Here is a 22,407-nt window from a genome sequence, read left to right as displayed (position 1 = left end):
TTAATGACTAAAAAGAATTAAAAAAAAAGTATAAGTATAAGTAAAATTGTAAGAACTAAAAAATTATTTTGAACTTTATTTAGTTAGTTTAATTTGACTTCTCCATTAATTAAAAAATTAATTTAATTTTTAAAATTTTAAAAATAATGCAATATGATATTCTTTTCTAATTAAAACTAATGACATTATTTTTTTTTACATGTAGATATATGTTTTTTTAATTATTTAATGTGTAAAAAAACACTTACCCACAATCAATGATTCATCAGATAAATTTCATTTTATTTTTTTCTTTATTATATTTTTTATTTATGAACCACGTGTATCAAGGTTGGGTTATATATGGACCATATTCCATGATTGAAGATATATAGCACTATAAGAAAAATGCTGATTTTTGACGGAAATTTTTGACGGAAACAACTAAATTTCTAACGGATTTTTCTTTTTCTGATGGATTTCCGACGAATTTCAATCCATCGAAAAAGTGGCATCGAAAAAAAAAATCCATCGGAAATAATTTTTTCTGATGAAAATTTCTGACGAATTTTTTTGTCGGAAATTTCCGACGAAAAATAACTTCCGACGAAAATTTCCGTCGGAAATTATAATTTTTTTTAATTTTAATAAATTTATTAATGTAACAACCCTCATATTTGGTCTCTCAAGGGTTCTATTTCACAATATTTCACTGTTTAGCGTGTTTTATCCTTACTTGTGCAATTTCTGGGAAATTTCCCATCCCAGTACTACTCCAAGTCAAGCACGCTTAACTCTGAAGTTCTGATGAGTAAGCTACCGAAATGTATATGTATGTTGTCGGTATAACTTGTACAAATTAATTCATTTAAGTCATCCTCAAATATACAATTTCATATTTGTACTATAATAATAATATATAATAATTTTATATTACAAATAATAATAATAATAATAATAATAATATATTTATTTATTTATTCTTTATTTATATGTATTTACTTTTATAATTAAAATCTACTTATTTCTATTTAAAATTATAATTCAAATTATTTAATTTTATAATTTATAATGATAATATAATTTATAAAATTATAAATATTTATTTATTACATACTTATAAATTAAATTTTAATATTTGAAATAAATTATTAATTAATTTAATATATTTATTTACCTTAAATCAAACATATAAAATTCAAAAAATGTATTTATCCTTTTTTTTTCTTTTTCTAATTATCAACTATTTATAAAATACTAACTTAAAATCTTATCTAATTATATATAATATTCTCATATCAAATTTAAAATCAGATATTAGTTATACAAAAATATTAAGATCATATAGTAAATTGTCAATAAGATTTTAATTAAATAATTTAAAATAATTAATGTTTCAATTATATTGTTAATTAGTAAATAATTTATTCCAAAACTAATTAGTTTTTTTATAGTAATTATCAGTAAAATTTAATAACGTTTAATTTAACAATTAATTAGATCAATGAAATTCAACATACATCATGAGTTATTGAGCGGAATAACTTTACCAAGAGTTATTTTGTAAGTTATCTTAAATGAAACATATAAAGTTCAAAACCATTTCTTACATTTTTGACAAATATAAATTTATCTGAAATATTCTATCAATAATATAGCTTTTTCTACAAAAATTTTCTCATCGAAAATATAAATTTTCTCATCGAAAATATAAATTTTCTGACAGATTTAATTTTGTTTTATAAGAAATCATCTTCGATTAATATAACATTTTGTATATATGATTTAAGAGTAAAAGATTTTCAATTTAACGGTTGAATTTACAAAATTCACTTTTAATATAAAGTTATTGAACGGTGTAACACTTAGTAAAATTTACACCATTGTAATTATAACCCCCCCTCATATATATATATATATATATATATATATATATGTATATATATATATATATTAAATGTGACTTTTACTAAGTATTACATCGCTCAATAACTTTATATTAAATGTGAATTTGGTAAATCCAACTGTTAGATTGAAAGTTCATATCTCTTATAGATTATATATACAAAAATTTATATTAATATAAGATGATTTGATACTTAATTTTTATAAAATAAAATTGATGTAATATATTCATTTCAAAATAAACTAAAATATGAACACTTTGATTACCTTCCAGTTGTTGTTCAATTTTAACAAAATTTGATATACACGTATAAAGTGATATGAACTTTCAATTTAACGGTTGGATTTACAAAGTTCACATTTAATATAAAGTTATTGAGCGACATAATACTTAGTAAAAGTTACACCGGTATAATTATAACCCCCTATATCATATATATATATATATATATATATATATATATATATACATATATATATATATACATATATATATATATACATATATATATATATATATATATATATACATATATATACAGGGACGGATGCACGTTTGGAATAGTGGGGCACTTGCCCCTACTACTATTTGACATATACGTAATTTTTTATCTAAAAAAATAATATATTTTAAAAAAATTATATTCTAATAAAATAAATATATAGATTCAGAAAAAATATTTATTTATTTGATATTTGTCAAATTTTTGAAGAAAATTAATTCTCATGTGATAAAAAAAATTTCTTAATAATGAATTAATTTTTTAAAATTAATTAAGTCTTTATGATTGTAACTCAACCCAAATATTTAAAAAATGTCTATGATAGATAAATAAGTCATACTTAAAATATATATTTTTTAAAAAAGTTAGGTTCAAACCAACTAAATTATAATAAAATATAGTGTGACCTAATTTATTTTCATCTTTAATACTAATCGTAGATATAAAAAACTTGTAATAAATAATTATAATATATATTTATACCTTTAAAAGATATATAAATTTTTTAATACTACAATATATATAAAAAATTAAAAATAAGAAATTAAAAATAAGAAATAAAAATAAAAAATTAAAAATAAGATTTAAAAATAATAATTAAAAATAAGAAATTTTCGACGAAATATAAATCTGTCAGAAATTTCTGACGGAATATTCTGTCGAAAATTTTTTGTCAAATTTTTGACGGATTTATTTTTCTTTCGAAAATTTTCGACGGAATTTTTCGTCGGAAAATTTGTCGAAAATTTCCAACGGATTTATATTTCCGTTATGAATTTCTGACTGAAAATTTCTGACGAAAAATTCTGTCAGAAATTTCCGACGAAAATATAAATCTATCGGAAATTTTCGACGGAAATATTCGTCGGAAAATTTCTGATGGATCTATATCTGTCGAAAATTTTCCATCGAAAATTTACATTTTTCTTGTAGTGTAGCTAGAGGGGAAGGACATTATGAATCACCTCTTAGTGGATACAGACTCAGCTACTGTAGTCTCCTTACTCAACAACAAATGCATCATGTTCCACCTAACTTTAAGTTGATGGATTTATTGCTAATTGATTTTTGCAAACATGTATTCAGATAGGTCAATCAGGTGGCCGACAATAGAACAATATTGTCAAGTATAATATCAACATCAATGGAAGAATTGAAGATATTTTATATATTGTCTCATTAGATCTATTTTCCTTTATTTATGAATACATCAAAGCCTTTTTTTTTATGTTTTTTTGAGAGTTTTAACTCTCCTTTTGTTAAAATTTTTTTATCAAATATAATTTTAAATTATTCATTCACTAAATATTTATAATAATTAAGTGTTTTTAAACTATGCCCTTTACTATTTTGTTTTTCTTGTAAGATTTCAAAATATTTTTGCAAGTTTCACTTTACTTGTAGACCGTAATATATTATTTTGGATTCAATCACACTTACATTTGTCTTTTTAATGTATCATATAGAATTTTTTTTCAAAATTGATTCAGGATAAGTAATCAAAATATTTGACCAATTGATCAGAGAATAAGTCATTAATTAAATTTTGACTCAGTTTCTATCAAGCTCTTTAAAAAATTATTCATATCATATATACTTTATTTATAAATTCTAATAAAATTTATAACATTCCTTAAAAAAAAGTATAATTAATACTACATATAGAATAATTAAAATATATAATCTCACCTTATATTACCTTTAAAATATTAATATTTTGTGTTTAAAATTATTATATATATACACTATTACAAAAGATGTATTTTACATCTGGTATTTCAGGGGTTTTACGTCGGTTGAGTTAATCAACATAAATTTACATTAGACATCGCCAAGGACCAACGTAAAATGTGACACCCTTCTACCCCATAATAAATAAGTAACAACAATAAGAATAATTCAATAAATATAACATCAAGAAGGGTCCACAATTTTAATAAAAACTCATAGGTTCACAAGTCTTGAAATAAATAGAAATAATAATAATAATAAAGTTTTACTCTTAAAAGAAAATTATCAAGGTCTCTAAAGAAAAATGAAAGGAATCCAAAATTCACAAATATAAGGTTAATATAAAACTCTTAAAAATAAGTCTCCTCCAACGACAAATAACAATTCATAACTAAAGCATCCTAAATTCATGCCCCAATGTCACATCCTATCAGAGCAGAACCCTTTCCCTTTAGAACTCAACACTATGAGTGCCTTCATCTTCACCTAAAAGAAAACCACATAAAAACAGGATGGTGAGAGATAGATAACATCATATATGAACATAGAGCTACCCAATTCCCACCCCACATCGTGCACCAAAATATCATCATTAAATATAAACAACAAATACATCTCATATAATTACCAAACATCATTTTTCTTTTCAATCATACAAGCTTTCATACACATGCTCACTATATGCTCATACACATCTCCTCTCCTAAGAGTCTCAACTTGGCACTCCGCACAATGGGCGTACCTCGTCAATTCCCTTAGTTGTTGCCAATGCGGGCATACCGTTCTCACACCCTCCCAGGGCCGGTATGTTGCACGGTTAAACACCCAGCGGCCCGTGCAAAGGCAATCCACCCACCGTTAAACCCTCTGTGGCCAGTGAGCTGCGCAGTTAAACACCCAACGGCCCACGCATGGAATGCCTCCCGTCATGGTCCCCCCTGTCTCAACCCCTCTCTGGGCCCAGGGTCCAATGCAATATAGCCACGTCTGGCTTCTCAAGCACCACATGCAACTCATAAGTCTCATGCAACTCATGCATCCCACGTAACTCATAATTAATGCATCTCCATTATATAACATCATCACATGTCAATAACAATCCATGCAATATCATCCTCACATGCTAGGTACCTATCATTAAGTTATCAACATCATAGATCACAAATTTCACATAATTCTTCACACACATCATAATATCTATGACATTCAGTTAATAATTTAACCATAACTCGAGATATACATATCCTTTCTAAGTGATCCCAACTCCATTAGAATCCTAACATCAATATCTACAACTTTCATGAAGAACACAAATCCTAATAAAGTCGTTTAGGTTACCATTCAGGGCTCACAAAAATTGATGTTGTGGTTCGCACACAGATTGGAAGGCTCAAATTGCAACTCACATAACTTGATCAAATATTAATATTTTTACACGATTCTTGTGTCTAAATGGTAGCCCCAGATGTCTAGTTTCTAAAAAAACAAACGGCACTCGATTTGGATAACTACACAGAAAGATATCGCAAAATTACAAACGTATGTCGGGGTCCTGACGCCCGACGCCGAAAACTGGCGCTGAGCGCCCAAATCTCTGCCCAGACTCCCCTCTGTGAAATTAAACCTGCGTTTTACGAGTTCCAACAAGGTTTTTACCAATTTTCACTACTTCTACACCCCGTTGGTTCAGTTTAACTCCATTTATATTCTTCATACGTTCCAAATCAATCCATACACATCTCAAGCCTCAAAAATTGGTTTCCATTGGTTTTACAAAAAAAAAATCTAAACTCTTCTTAACACATAAAATTCAAGTCATCAAATTTAAGGATAAAGAATTAACAAGAAAGCCACAATGGAATTCAAAGACAATTCAAGAAATAAGTTCTTCCAAATGAATTAAGAATTTAGAACATCGATTGCACAGATAATCGTTCAGAATTTTAAATAGAGTTCCTAGAGGGACTTAGGGATTGCCCTCACTACCCAAACACCCCTATATTCACATATGAAGAAACCCATCCCCCGTACCTGGATGAACAGAAGATGAATGATCTTGGTGTGATCTAAGATCGTTCCTGAGTACTCTTCCTTAGAGCTCTTTGTTTCTCCTCTTTTTTTCCCTAACCCTTCAGAACGCAAATGAGGCAGATAGGGTTAACACCACCTGACTCCTTTCTTAAAATTAATCCATTGGACTGGGTCAACCCAACCCATTTTCCTTCTCTTCTAACCCACTTCTAATTTTCCTCAAAATAATTAAATAAAATAAATACATGTATATTATAAAATATTTTTTTCTCTATAATAATAATATATTTCTGACCCTAAATATAATAATATAATTTCAATAACAAAATATCATATAAAATCAACATTCTCTTAAAACATATAAATATTTATTTAAAAATGCTAATAAAAATACTTATTTAATACTTACAAAATAATTGTCCAAAATAATAATTATTTAAAACGTACAAAATAATATTCCTCTATAATTATTAAAATAATTATGACCAAATACCATATAATAATAATAATAACCTTTTTGAAAATTGGGGTGTTACATAAAATAGTTGTCAGCAAGAAAATCTCTACCTCCACCTCCACCTCCTTTATTATCACTATACTTGGGAGACAGTAAATGGGAAGACAGATGCTTGGGCGTCATTTGAGCGAACATGGATCAATTTGAAGCAAAAGATACTTGCTTGGGTGTCATTTGAGGTATTCTGAACGTGTATTCGTTAGAAAACATGGATCCTAAACTCAGAAGTCATATCCAAACATGTACTAAGTGTGTTTGGTTGCATGTTGGGAAGCTTTGACACCCGAATATAGTGAAGCTTATTGGGACAAAGAGAGGCCCTTCATAAACATAAACATAAACTCGCTTAGAAAACATAACCTTATGTAGGATGTGACTACTGTCCGATGTAGATTTACAATTTTACGTCGAACCCCTATGTAGTCTGACGTAAAAAAGTTTGATTTATTTTCAAAATTACCACCACGTCTTTTTTTTACGTTAGATATTTTTATGTCCGATGAGAAAATCCTGACGTAAATTCTATATTTTGCACTAGTGAAAGTTTGTGCATCTAAGTGCAAAAAATTAAAATATAATTAGTAAATAATATTAATCAATAGTTCAACTTTTTTGAACAAAAAAATTGAATATTAAAATATAATATAACCTTATAAATGTAATATATTAATTAAAAATAATATTATTTTATTATTACTGATAAATATTCTTATTAAAATATAGAATAATATAATATTTAATTAATATTAAATTAACATTTTTTTAAGTTAAAAATTAAGAAAAAGTCATCAATCTAACAAAAAATTTATTATGAGGATATCAATTGTTCATTAAAAACAATAATTTGCATAATTCTAACTCAAGTCACATGATTACCAATTGTCATTCAAACTGAAGATAATAATCTCATTAAAGACAAATTTGTATATAAAAAAAATTGAATAAAAAAAAAAGTAAAACCATACCAATGACACTAAGTAAGGAAAGATGAAATTGAAATTTCAAAAGTATGAAATCAAAATACAATTGAGCAACTCATAAAATGCCAAGAAAATATTCAATCACTACAAGGAAAAAAAAAATGAAAATAAGTCATAGTACAAGATTGAGAAAGACAAGAATCCATGACGCATTCCATTGAAGCTCCACATTCCGTAGAGCACAACTTTAAAGATAACTCAATTTTAATAATCTCCCACACCAAGGAGGCACAAGAATATATAGAATATATATATATATATATATATTTATTGAAAATCATGTATTTATAAGTTGTAGGATTCAAGCCATTACCCAATGTTGGAATTCCATGCATCGCTAGTTGGGACACAGTTGCAACCTCGTTGCCATTTCTTCCATCATTGGATGTCTTTATAACTATAATCTATTATGACACTGGAGTTTCTTAATTATCAGCTCATTACTAGAGATATCAACACGTTGAACATCCCAATTTTAGGTGTTGAGTGATGAAATGTTTTTCTTTATTTTTCTGCAATATTTTAGTCATTTCTGTAAGTACCCACACAACATGTTATCCTGCTTTCTAATACTTCATAAACTATACTATTTATGTGGGATGTTTATTTATTTATTCATTTTATTATTATTATTTGTATTTAATTTCTTAAATTGATTTTATCGATTAAATGTAGGATTTGAGATTGAATTTTTATATATATATATATATTTTATATTCTTCTATACAAATTTGTATTAACGATAGAATAAATGATTTATAATCCTATTAAAAATTCTTAAAGAAATTAATAGTTGATTCTAATATTACACCCCATCATATTTTGTTCTAATATAAACTTTTTAATTTCAAAAGTTACTACATTAAAAATATTAAGCTCCAATTAATGTGAACTTGAAAAAGAGTTAGGTTTAAAGTCTACTTAAATACAGTTTAACAGAATTTTTAAAAGTTTTATTCTACTGAAAATAAAAGAATATTTGATGATAAATTTAAAATTAAGCAAAGAAAAAAAAAGAGAGTTGGAAAGTGAGCCGTAGCTATAGCAGCTTTGAATTTGTCCCATGTTAAGCGGCTCACAGGAAGAGAGCGAGAAGGGTAAAGAAAATAGGTATATACATCCCCATGGGAGCAGTGATGAAAAAATGATTTGTTGAATTATGTGATGACCCGTGAGAGAGTGAGCCAAAAGCTTAACTGCCTCAAATCCCTCCCACAATCAACAGTGGCCACCATTAGATGACAAAATCCCAACTCCCAAATACAAACAATTCGCTGGCCGGCTGCTCCACATGCCTCCAAAATCCAACACGAGCAGTGCTCCTACGGCTACAGGTACTATCCTCTCTCTTATATTTACTTACACCATCTGTCTCACTCCCCCTCTCTTAGCACTTTTTGTAGCCATGAAAGTGATGTTCTCATCACTACCCCTTTTGCCATCTGAAAAAGCCTGAACTTCCCCTAGAACAGTCTCTTTTCCCCAATTTGACTTCAAATATGTTTTCTCGGGACCAGAGTTTCCCCTCCTCCGATCAGTCCCTTTTGCCACTAACCAAAATAATATAATCCCCCACGAAAAAGCTGAACTGTCTTTTTTCTGCGCAGAATTCTCCCTAACTCTACTGCCAATTTTCACCCACACTTGGATCGCTTCCCAATGGCAAAGGTACCCACTACTAGTCTGGTCACTTTCCCTTCTTCTCATCTTTCATTAATTACTCAAAAATCCCACATCCACCACTAATAGTATCATATTCATATCATATTACATGTAAGCTTAATTTTGCAACTCAGTTTCTCCATCAACTTTCCTCTCTCCCTTTATTTCTCCCCCAATATCTCTCCCTCAGACACGCACACACTGTCCATGACGCAATTCACACCTTCTTTCCACCAAATCGCACCCATCCCAAACCCTACCATGAACAAGAACCAAATTCCTAGGACTAGGCCATGGCCTGCAGGGTTCCCTACCTCCAAGGCTTTAACCAACTTCGGTGACGCCAACTGCATGGAACAGTTACTCATTCACTGCGCCAACGCCATCGAGACCAACGACGTAACCCTCGCGCAACAGATCCTATGGGTCCTAAACAACATAGCACCCCCTGACGGCGACTCCAACCAACGCCTCGCCTCCAGCTTCCTCCGCGCCCTCACCGCCCGCGCCGCCAAAACTGGCACCTGCAACATGCTCGTCGCCGTAGCCGCCGCGGACACACACAATAACGACGACCTCACCATGGACACGCACAAATTCTCCGTCATCGAGCTCGCCAACTTCGTCGACCTAACCCCCTGGCACCGCTTCGGCTTCACCGCCGCCAACGCCGCCGTTCTCGAAGCCACCGAGGGATTCTCCGTCATCCACATCGTCGACTTGAGCTTAACGCATTGCATGCAGATTCCCACGCTCATCGACGCCGTCGCTAGCCGCCACGACGTGCCGCCGCTGATCAAACTCACCGTCGCCGACGCTAGCTTCAGGGACATCCCTCCCATGCTGGACCTCTCCTACGACGAACTGGGCGCCAAGTTGGTCAATTTCGCTAGGTCCAGAAACGTGGTCATGGAATTCAGAGTGGTTTCTTCCAGTTACCAAGACGGGTTCGCGGGTTTGATTGAACACTTACGAGTGCAACAGCAGCACTTGCTTTATACTGGGGAACCTCGTCCAAGTGAAGCTTTGGTCATTAACTGTCACATGATGCTTCATTACATCCCTGACGAAACCCTATCTGGGATTCACGAAACAGACTTAACCTCGTTCCTCTACGATTCTTCTTCTGCTGTTACTTCCACTTCCTCGCTGCGATCGTTGTTTCTTAAATCCCTGCGGGGTTTGGACCCAACCGTTGTGATTTTAGTTGACGAGGATGCGAATTTGACTTCTAATAACCTTGTTTGCAGACTAAGATCCGCGTTTAACTACCTATGGATACCTTATGACACTGTGGACACGTTCCTTCCGCGAGGGAGCAAGCAAAGGCAGTGGTACGAAGCGGACATTGGGTGGAAGATTGAGAATGTGATAGCGCATGAAGGGGTTCAGAGGGTGGAGCGGGTGGAGCCCAAGAACAGGTGGGAGCAGCGAATGAAGAATGCGAGCTTTCAAGCGGTGGCTTTCAGTGAGGACTCTGTGGCGGAGGTGAAGGCCATGCTGGATGAACATGCTGCGGGGTGGGGATTGAAGAAGGAAGATGAACACATTGTGCTCACTTGGAAAGGACACAATGTCGTATTTGCCTCTGCTTGGTTACCTGCTTGAACATTTTTTGCTGCTTAATTTGTACCCGACATTATTGTTTTCCTATTTAATTACTCTTTGCTCTTTAGTTTCTTAATTAGTTACATTGTACCTTTAAGAGTAAATAAGTAGATCAGATCAGTTATTTGTAGGTCTCTCTTGTCATCGTTTTAGATTGTATCATTAATGCAGTTTTTTAATATTTCTATTTCTACACTTCCTTTCCATCTTTCCTTTATTTTCATCATGTTTATTACATTTTTTCTTTAATCTTTCCTTGCTGTCGCTACCTGACTCCACTCCGCAAGTGCTTGAGAGGGATCATGTTCATGGCCTTCACTCTCCAACAATGGCACTAGAAATTAACACATGTAAGATGCTCCGTCACTTGTTACAACATAACTTAGATGTAGAATATAAGTTAGGGTTAGAGTAATAATTGATGTTCTTATAGGTGTTTAATTCTTATTATTATATATGTCTGAGATTTGTATATTTCAAATATGAGAATATTTATCCATTAATAATTGAATATTGTGTATTTAATACAGAGATCCTCTTACCAATAAGATAAAAATAATTAATGTATCTAATTATAATAATTCAGTATTTTAGGAGATAATTATGAAAAGATATTTTGCTAAATGTTTGAGTTAATTATCTAAAATTTTGGTTTATGACAATGAATTTATGTGGACGAACAAGAAGAGGCAACTCCACTTGTTCGAGATGTTGTTAATCTCTACTTAAAGACTAGAGAGAAAAGTGAAACTATATTGAATGATATGATACTATGGAGAAAGAGATGAAAAAAAAGAAACTAGATACCAATGAGCATATGATATATGACTGTACATATATCTCATTGAAGTATGTACCCGCACCTTAAAATTCAGAGAGTGTAATATTTTTTTTCATATATGATAATTAATTCATTTCTACCATTCTATACACATACTTAATAATGGTAGTTTTTTTTTTTTTTTTTTTATCATATCTCAACTGTTGATGATAATTTTTTTCGGTGTATACCGTTAATGATAGTTTAGTTACTTGTTAATCATGTTACTGATTAGTCCATAATCCTCAGTTATTAACCAATTATTGATTTATTGAAGGTTGGGTATAAGTGCAAAATCTCATGTACAGAACAAACATTTTCCTAATTAATTGGTGTTTTGAAACCACAGTCCAAATTAGTTTCGAGACAAAATGTGCTCAAAATGTCTTAAGAACAATAATAAAGGAATTAATAAATAAAAGTTATGATAACATTAAATATTACATTTAATTACACTAAGATCAGTTTATTGATGGAAAGTATAAACAGTATGCACAAAGTCTAAAGTTCAAATAATTTAGTTCATAATAATATTTATGGATAAAAAGGTAAATATCACATTTCTGTATTTAAAAATATCCCTTTTAATTTATCAAAATAAATTTATGTTTGTTATCATGGTAAAAATTCGATTATTCTAAGTAAACTGAAACTCCTGGTGCGGGTAACGATTGAACTCACCCGTCTATAACGAAATTACTTAATTTAATCAAACATGTGTACCATAATACCTAATATGATTTATTGAATCGTGTATGGAGATAAAAGGAGTATATACATATTTGTCCTGTATATGTATTTGTTTTAAATTTCTAGAAATTTAATTTATTTTTTTTAGAATTTACTTGATATTTATGTAATTCTTATTTTATTTTAAATGAAATTTAATGTAATTTTGTAATTATTATTTTTTGTTAAAAAATTTATTTTTTAAAATTATTTTACAAAAAAAAATATTAATTTTTGAACAGATTCAAAACAGATACTAATATACACAATACTTGACTGAAATAAAAATAAGATACACATTTCATACTTGTCAAATATAAAAACAAAAACATAAAATACAAAAATAAAAAAAAATATTAAAACTCATACCCTTTCCGCTCGTTCTCATCCTAATGACAAGAAGTTGCAGTTGGGGTGCGGATTTGCATATCTTTTAAATTGGGGTTGTATTCTCTTGTAATAAATTTTGATACGAGTATAAAAATATTAGGAAACGACAATCTTTGTGCCCACAAGTATACCGGTCATATTAACTAATAAAGAGATGAGGAGAGTATCAATCATATACATACATATATAAAAGAAAAAAAAATGCATATTCGCATCGAGGAAAAGCTAATCTTGCAAAGCCCTTGTTAATGAATACTATAGCAATTATCTTGAAATCGTCACTAACAAAGTCAATATAAATGTGATTGTGATGATCAAAAGAAACCGAAATTTAACAAGATTGACCAAGTTGCCAGTTGTCACTTAAGCCTATATGAGGACATAATAAAAAAATAAATAAAAAAAACTTAAACAATTTTCCGATTCTAATAAAATAGAGGTATTCTTTTTCGTTTATTTTATTTTATTTTTATTTCATGTAGCTTTTTTGTTTAAATATGATTTTTTTCCCGTGTAATTTAAGGTCTTTTTTTCATTTTTCATCATTGTATATATATTTTTTCATCTCTAACATAAGATGTGGTCAAAGTGTCTTAAAAATAATAATTTATAAAAACGCTTTAAAAATAATATTATTTGAAAAAATCCTATATAGAATAATTTTTTACTAGTTGAGAATATAAAATAAAATAAAAAATAATCAAAGTTATACTATTGCCTCTATGAAACTATAGCTGACGAAACTGATAATAAAAAAAATAGTCAATTAGTGAGAAAGTAAATATTATACATAAAAATATCATAATTATATTAATCTCTTCCATAGTTTCATTAGATGTATCGAATGGTTAATAAGTCTGCGGGAGAGGGGATGGAGAGAGGTAGAGCAGAAGAGGATCCAGTTCCATAAATTGAATTATTGAGACCCTTTTCTAATTGAAACAATATGGAAAACCTTGATTTAATCACAACGAGTACGATAATTAAATGCTATGAAAAATTGTGACTCGATCAAATCCTTTACGACGGACACGAACCATGGTATGGTGCATAGAGACCCACGTCCCACGATTAACAACAGCAGTTTGTTTGAGTGCCATAAAAAAACCCCAATAAGCTTTAATATTTCACAAAAAACGAAAGAAAATAGTTAGGCGTTGTTAGTTTTGCTTCCACATAAAAAATGAAAGGTGTAAATAAAGAGAAACTCAAATGACATTATCAATGCAATGAGTGGACTCAAATAAGTTTTTCACAAAGCTTAAATTTAGTAGATGATTATCGATTATATTGTACCAAACTCTTGGAAATTATTTCAATCCATAGAGGATCTTCTTGAGAAGGTAGACCTAGCCTTGAACTTTCTTCTCAAATTCTTCGAGTTGCTCAACATAAATTTCTTCATGCAAGAAATCATTCAAAAATGTGGACTTAACATTCATCTAGTACACTTATCAGCCCATTTATGTTGCAATAGCAAGTAGTAACTTGATGGTATCTAACGTAGCAATTGATGTAAATGTGTCTAAATATTCCAGTCCAAAAATTTGAGCATAACCTTTAACCACAAGTTTTGTCTTGAGATTATTGATTAAATCATCTACATTTTGTTTGGTTCAAAACACCCATTTGACCCTAATGACTTTGTTGAGGTTTGTCTACAAGTTGCCATGTATTTTTTTTTTGAATATTATGTGTAGCTCCATCCTCCGTTACAACCATCCAATTTTGATCATGCTTTGCTTCTTTAAAACTTGTAGACTCACAAAGTGTGATGGTTACAAATATGATAAATATTAGTAAGCAATCTAGTGCCTTTAATCAAAATGCCATCCACCATCTCATTTTGCCAATCTTCATTTCTTTGTTCTTCAACATTTGTGATAGGAAATTTTAATTGATTTGAGGATTGATTTTTCTACTCCCAATTTTTCACAAAGTGCACGTCCTTACTTATGACAATACTTTCTATTTGTAGTTGAAAGACTTTGTAAGCCTTGGGTTCTAAGTTGTACACTACAAAAAATATGCAATTTAGCGACCACCAAAATCGGTCGCTAAATTGCAAAAATCGGTCGCTATTTACCTTAGCGATCGAATTAGCGACCGAATTTAATCAGTCGTTAAAACCCTGGTCGCTAAGCTATTTAGCGACTGAAAAATTTTTGGTCGCTAATTCGGTCGCTAAATGGTTGAAATGATTGAAGTGTATGAGACCAAATTAGTGACCGAATAAATCAGTCGCTAAATCGGTCGCTAAATATTTATTTTTTATTTTATTAAATTTTATAGACGTCGCAAATTTGGTCGCTATGAACCACTCATATTTGGTCTCTTAAAGATTTTATTTCACAATACTTAAGTTTTTAGCATGTTTTGTCCTTAATTACATAATTTTTGGAAACTTCCCAGAAGGTCACCCATCCCTACATTAATTCATTTAAGTCATCCTCAACTATTCAATCTCATACTTATATTATTTTTGGATCCTTATCATTTTGGTATATCCGGACCGTTATAAATATATAATAATATATATAATAATTATATTACTAATAATAATAATTATATTATATTTAATTAATCTTTATTTATATATATACTTACTTTTATAATTAACAATCTACTTATTTCTATTTAAAATTAATTTTATCATACAATTTAAATTATTTATTATAAATTTAAAAGTTTAAGTAATAATTTATATATTTTAAAATGAGAAGGGTTATAATAACACTGGTATAACTTTTATACTAAGTATTACACCGCTCAATAAATTTATATTAAATGTGAATTTTGTAAATTCAACCAATAGATTGAAAGTTCATATCACTTTATATGTTTGTATCAATTTTTGTTAAAATTAAACAACAACTTAAAAGTAATCAAAGTGCTCATATTTTATTTGAAATGAATATATTACGTCAATTTTGTTTTACAAGAATGAAGTATCAAATCATCTTGAATTCATATAAGATTTTGTATATATGATCTAAGAGTAAAAAACTTTCAATCTAATGGTTGAATTTATAAAATTCACATTTAATATAAAGTTATTGAGCGATGTAATACTTAGTAAAAGTTACACCGATGTTATTATAACCCTTCTCTTTTAAAATATCTTTTTTATAAATTAAATTTTAATATTTTAAATAAATTATTAATTAACTTAATATATTTATTCATCTTAAATCTAAGATATAAAATTCAAAAAATGTATTTATCCTTGTTTTATTTTCTAATTATCAACCATTAATAAAATACTAATTTAAAATTTAAATATAAAAATACATTTAAAAATAAAGTTATCATAAGTTAGAAATATATATGATAAATATGGATCAAAATAAATAAGAAATTTTAAAATTCATATACGCTAATTAAAAAACTGCCTAAAAATCCAATCGTAAAAAAAAATCTCTAAATATTTTTTCACATAAATAACTATTGGTATTAATTATGTAGGAATGCATATAAATATTTTTTTAATATAAATTAATGTCTACAAAAATATTATCATCACTTTTAAGCAATTTATAAATTTTTTTAAGTTTTACTTAGTGACCGAATAGAATTTCGTCGCTAACTTTAACTAATATTTAGCTACCGAATAAAATTTCGTTGCTAATTTTAACTAATATTTAACAACCGAATAGAACTACATCGCTAATTGTAACTAATATTTAGCGATTGAATTTAATTATGTCGCTAAAAAAAATCAAAATTTCTGATTTAGAGACCGAACTCAATTTCGTCACAAATTTTAACTAATACTTAGCGACCGAATTTAATTCCATCGCTAAAAAAAATCAAAATTTCTGATTTAGCGACCGAATTAAATTTCGTCGCTAAAAAATCAAAATTTCTAATTTAGCGACCACATATAATTCCGTCGCTAAAAAATCAAAATTTCTAATTTAGCGATCGAAATAGCGACCGAATTGAATTCGGTCGCTAATTTTAACTAATAATTAGCGACCGAATTCAATTTCGTCGCTAAATGTAACTACTATTTAGCGACCGAATTCAATTTCGTCGCTAATTTTAACTATTATTTAGCCACCGAATTCAATTCCGTCGCTAAAAAAATTGAAATTTATAATTTATCGACTGAAATAGCGACCAAATTCAATTCCTCGCTAAATTTAACTACTTTTTAGCCACTGAATTTATTTCCGTCGCTAATTTTAGCTATTATTTAGCGACTGAATTAAATTCCGTCGCTAAAAAAATCAAAATTTATAATTTAGCGACCGAAATAGCGACTGAATTCAATTCTGTCGGTAAATTTAACTACTTTTTAGCGAGTGAATTTATTTCCGTCGCTAATTTTAACTATTATTTAGCTACCGAATTAAATTCCGTTGCTAAAAAAAATCAAAATTTATAATTTAGCGACCGAAATAGCGACTGAATTCAAATTTTCGCTATTGAACTACTACTTAGCGACCGAATTCAATTCCGTCGCTAATTTTAACTAATATTTAGCGACCGAATTAAATTTTGTCACTAAAAAAAATTAAAATTTATAATTTAGCGACTGAAATAGAGACCGAATTTAATTCCGTCGCTAAAAAAAATCAAATTTTATAATTTAGCGACCGAAATAGCGACCGAATTTAATTCTGTCGCTAAAAAATCAAAAAAATTTATTTAGCGAACGAAATAGCGACCGATTTTCTAGCAACGACTTATTTTGGTCGCTAAATCGGTCGCTATTTTGATTTTTCATAATCGGTCGATAAAATTCGGTCGCTAATTTCGGTCGCTATTTTGCAATTTTCTAGTAGTGGTAGCCTACAAAGCTACATTGTATTACCCTCTTGTTTAGCTTATCACGCTTAACTTGAGGAACATAGGTGAAACACAAACAACCAAACACTTTTAAAATTTTAGAGACGGTTTATATCCATGCCATGCTTCAAATGATGTCAAATTATTCACTACCTTTTGAAAAAAGTATACTATGAAGAAAAATGTTGTATTTGCCAACTCAACCCAAAATCGCTTTGGTAGAATTTTCTCTTTTAACATGCATCTTGCCATTTCCATTATGCATTTGTTTCTTACCTCACTAAATCCATTTTGCTGCAGAGTGTAGGGAGTAGTAAATTGGTGTTTTATGCTAGCATCCTCACATAATGAATTAAATTCTCCTGTGGTGTACTCATTTCCATTATCTAATCATAAAACTTGTATGATGCAACTACTTTGATTTTTCACCACTTTCTTGAACTTCCAAAACACTCATACCACTTATGACTTGAATTGTAAGAAAAAAATACAATAATTGTAAAATCATCAATGAAGACAATAAATTAAATACTACCTTTGAAAGATGGTGTTCTTTATGGTCCACATAAATTAGTGTAGATCAATTTAAGCTTCCATGTTGCTCTCCAAGCTATTTTCATAAAGGTTTCTTGTGTTGCTTTCCAAATTGACATGCTTAGTAGTGAGGAAGATGATATTCTAAATTAAGTGGACCTTTCACTAATTATTTTGTTTAAAGTAATAACAATCCTTGATGATGATAATGACCAAACCTCTTGTTTCATATCTCTGTGACACTTTCCTTAATAGGAAAAAATAACCTATTCTTCGCCTAATGGATTAAATGTGAAGCCTTTTCCTCTTTTCTTGACCTTGAACATTTCTTGACCATATGCATCTTTTATCAAATAGTGTGTATCTTCAAAATATACTTTGTAGCCTTTCTCCATCAATTGACCAACACTCAACAAATTTTGGTCAATATTTGGAACATAAAGAACATTAGAGATAAGTTTTGTACCAAGATGATTCTCAATTGAAACCATGCCTTTTTGCTTGAACATTATATGTTGTCCATTGCCAATTCTAACTTTTGAAGTCTTTGTGCTTTTTAATTCCTTGAACAACTCCTTTTCATGTGTTATATTGTTAGTGCAACCACTATCAATTAGTTAGCTTTCTCTTAAAACATTGCTTGAGAAACAAGTAGCATGATCCTCCTCCTCTTGAATAGCAACTTGAACATCTACTTCTTTTTATTGAAATTTTACTTTGTGAATATTTACAACTTCATGACCAATTCAGTTACACTTCTTAAATTTTGCATCGGGCCTTTTTCCAGCATTTGAATGGAGGGTGACCCATTTTACTACAGTGTTGACAAAATGGGTAGTTTTTCTTGTTACCCTTTCCTTTGCTGCAATTATATTTAGTTCTCTTATTACTTGTAAACTTATTCTTCTTGTAATTTTTCTTTTTACTCATTCCAACCTCTTGTCTCTTAACTTGTAAAGCACCTTCAACCATACAATCTTGCCGTACAAGTCTTCTTTGCTCTTGGGCTTATAAGGCATATATGACTTTTGCATAAGTGATATTGGATAGATCCTTTGTATTCTTTAATGTGGTTATTGATGCTTTATATCTCTCAAGCATTATAACTAGAATTTTTTCAACTATTCTAGAATCATCAAATTAAGTGCTAAGCAATCTAACCTTGTTGGTAATGCTTAGAAATTTTTCTGAATAACCCTTAATTGTCTTAGACTCTTTCACTTTTTGTAGCTCAAATTATCACATCAAATTTAGAAATTGCATGCCTTGAATTTGCTCATCCTCTCCATATTCTTCCTTCAAATAATCACAAATTGACTTTGGCGTCTTCTAGGTCATGATCATAGTAAATATGGCCTGAGAAATATCAACAAATAGGCATGACTTTGACTTTGCCTTCTTGGTGTTTTTATCTTTGTGGTTCCTTATTTGGGCCATGGTGGGATTGTCAAGTAGCGAAGGCACGTCGTAATCTTCTTTCACGACTTCCCACAAATAGAAAGCTTTTAAGTAGGACTCCAATTTTACTTCCCAAAGGTCACAGTTCTCCCTATCATGTAAGAAACTTGACTTAACATCCATTTCACAGGTGGTAACGCCTCAGTTTTTATTTCATATTTTTATTTTATTTTAATTGAGGGTATTTTGGTAATTTTATAAATATATAAGGGTGATTTAGTAGCTTGGAACGGGCTGTTCCGGAATTGGAACGGGCCGTTTCAAACTACCAAAATGTATGTGAGTTAGTAGCCCAGAACGGGCCGTTCTTAAGTTGGAACGGGCCGTTCCGGACTATTAAAAACTGTCTTTAACTCTAAGTGAGAACAGGCTTGGAACGGACCGTTTCCAAAATATGGTCGTTGTGAGTAATAAATGCACACCAGAACGGGCCGTTCTGGTTTGAGAACAGGCCATTCTGGATGTGATTTTTACCCATGATTTAAGGGTCCAGAACGGGTCGTTCCGAATTTGAAATGGGCCGTTCAGGAAACCTGATGCCTATAAATTGAGTTCTCTGTCACTCCCAAAAAGCACACCTCTCATTTTCTGATTTCTTTTCTTCTGTTCTCTCTTCTTTTCCTCTACTTTCTGCTTCAGACTGAGGGAAACCCAGCGAGGGAGATCAACCAGATCTTGTGTAGGTTCAGCTTCTACATATCCAGGTACGGGAGAAAAGGAGATTATTTGTATGTAGAGTTTCATGAGGGAATTGGGTAAAGGAAGAGTCCCTTAGTATTACGAGTAATTTTATAATTATTTTTGTTTGGAGAATTATTGGTCTTATATGATTCTGTATATATTTAGGACTACGAATATATGATTAATTTGTAAAAATGATGCTCTAGGAGAGAGAACGAGATTATAGAAAAGTGCCTGTAAGTTAAGTTTCGGAAAAATTGGATTATTTCTATTTGAGAAATTGATGATCCCATTAGATTTTGTATGTGTTGAGGATTATAAATATATATTTAATTTGTAAGAATGATGATCTGAGAGGGAGAACGAAACTGTATAAAAGTGTCTGTGAGTTAGGTTTTTGAATAATTGGGGGTTTTACTGTTTATGTTAAAATTATATTGAATTGATAATTCTATTGATTATTATATTAATTTATGAATGTTATTGTTATATTACTTGATAAGAATTGATGATCTAGATGTGAATTGCTTGAGGGGTGTGTAAACCCTTATTTTGTTGGACTTATCTGTTGAGTATGTGATATGGAATTGTGTATGTGATATGGAATTGAGCTATGAGATGAGATGTTATATGGATGTAAATATGATTGTGATTGTGGTTCCTCACACTAATGACCAGGGATGAGACGAACCTTGAGTAGTGATGCTTCAAGGACGAGCGTGCCCCTGGCATGGTGTGGGATGAGTGAGGCAATTAACACGCATCACTTATGTCAAATATGGAAGCCCTGGCATAGGGTTAATTGCAAGACTTGTGTGGATTGTAATGTGATTGTGGTTCCTCACACTAATGATCAGGGATGAGACGAACCTTGGGTAAGTGATGCTACAAGGACGAGCGTGCCCCTGACATAGTGTGGGATGAGTGAGGCAATTAACCCATATCACTTGTGTCAGTTGTGGCGTGGTCTTGACATAGTGTTAATTGTAAGATTTATGTGGATTGTGATGGATTGATGTAATTGTGAATTGAGATGTGAAGATGATGAATGATTGATAAATTAATATATATATGTAAATGCTTGTAAATATTTTATTACTTATGAGTTATGATGAGATTACATTGTGGTGTGTTTGTATGTGCTTTGCATATAAATATTTTCTTTTCTCACCGTATAAATTGTGGATGTTTTAGGTGAGGAAGATCCGGCTACGAGTGGCATCTAGAATGCCAACAGTTGAATTGTGGGTATGCTCTGATATTGTGACATCGTGGCAGATGATTTTTAGGACATAGATTTTTATATGGATTTGGAATTGTAAATATTATTTTTGAAAACAATTTGTAAACTCCTGCATTTCATTTTTATTATTGTGGTTATTGAAGAATAATTTTGAAGATTCTCATGTGAACCCTTTTATCAAAATTGAAAAATTTATTTGTAAGTTTTCATTATTACAATATATGTGTTGGGGTAGTAAGGGTGTCACATTTAGTGGTATCAGAGCAGGTCGATCCAATTGGCCGTGAGTTATGAGTCTACTATGCTTGTTTGGTAGATGAATGATGGAATGAATTGATTGTGGAATTTGTTGATATGTTAGTGCTATGATTGATTAAGTTTGTTGTTTACTTATAGTATAATTGTTAACTTTTCTGGTGATCGATCGTGCAATCGCTGATGCTCTACAAGCGATGGCTCAGGCTCTTGGTAATTTGAACCAACGACCAAAGATAGATTGGTTGGAGAGATTCTAGCGAAATAATCCGCCAAGCTTCCATGGGGGTTATAATCTTGATGGAGTTGCTGACTGGATATATTTTTGAAGTTGAAAAGATATTCCAAGTTATGGGATGTCCTTTGATACAGAAGGTGACTTTGGATGCCTTCATGCTTTCTGGAGAGGTTGGCATCTGGTGGCAAGGTGCTTTGCAAAGAATGATAGTTGCAGGTACCCAAGTGAACTGGGAGAATTTCAAGCAGCTATTCTTGGAGAAATACTTTCCCCGAGATGTGAGACATAAGAAACAGGTAGAATTCCTTGAGTTGAAGCAAAGAGAAAATTATGTGGCTGAGTATGTGAC

General features: G+C 30.6%; 1 protein-coding gene across 1 annotated transcript; it reads left to right on the top strand.

Moving 5' to 3' along the window:
- The first annotated feature begins 8,478 nt into the window (after positions 1–8,478).
- Positions 8,479–11,133, top strand: LOC109809779 (GRAS family transcription factor). Its single transcript, XM_020373176.3, has one exon. It carries the CDS (start codon positions 9,516–9,518, stop codon positions 10,914–10,916), a length of 1,401 nt encoding a protein of 466 aa, XP_020228765.1. The 5' UTR covers positions 8,479–9,515; the 3' UTR covers positions 10,917–11,133.
- Positions 11,134–22,407: the final 11,274 nt, after the last annotated feature.

Source organism: Cajanus cajan, chromosome 5, assembly GCF_000230855.2.
Source record: "Cajanus cajan strain Asha chromosome 5, NIPB_CcT2T_4, whole genome shotgun sequence".
Taxonomy (NCBI): Eukaryota; Viridiplantae; Streptophyta; class Magnoliopsida; order Fabales; family Fabaceae; genus Cajanus; species Cajanus cajan.
The sequence above is the reverse complement of the archived record's forward strand: the minus strand, read 5'-3'. Positions and strand labels throughout refer to the sequence as shown.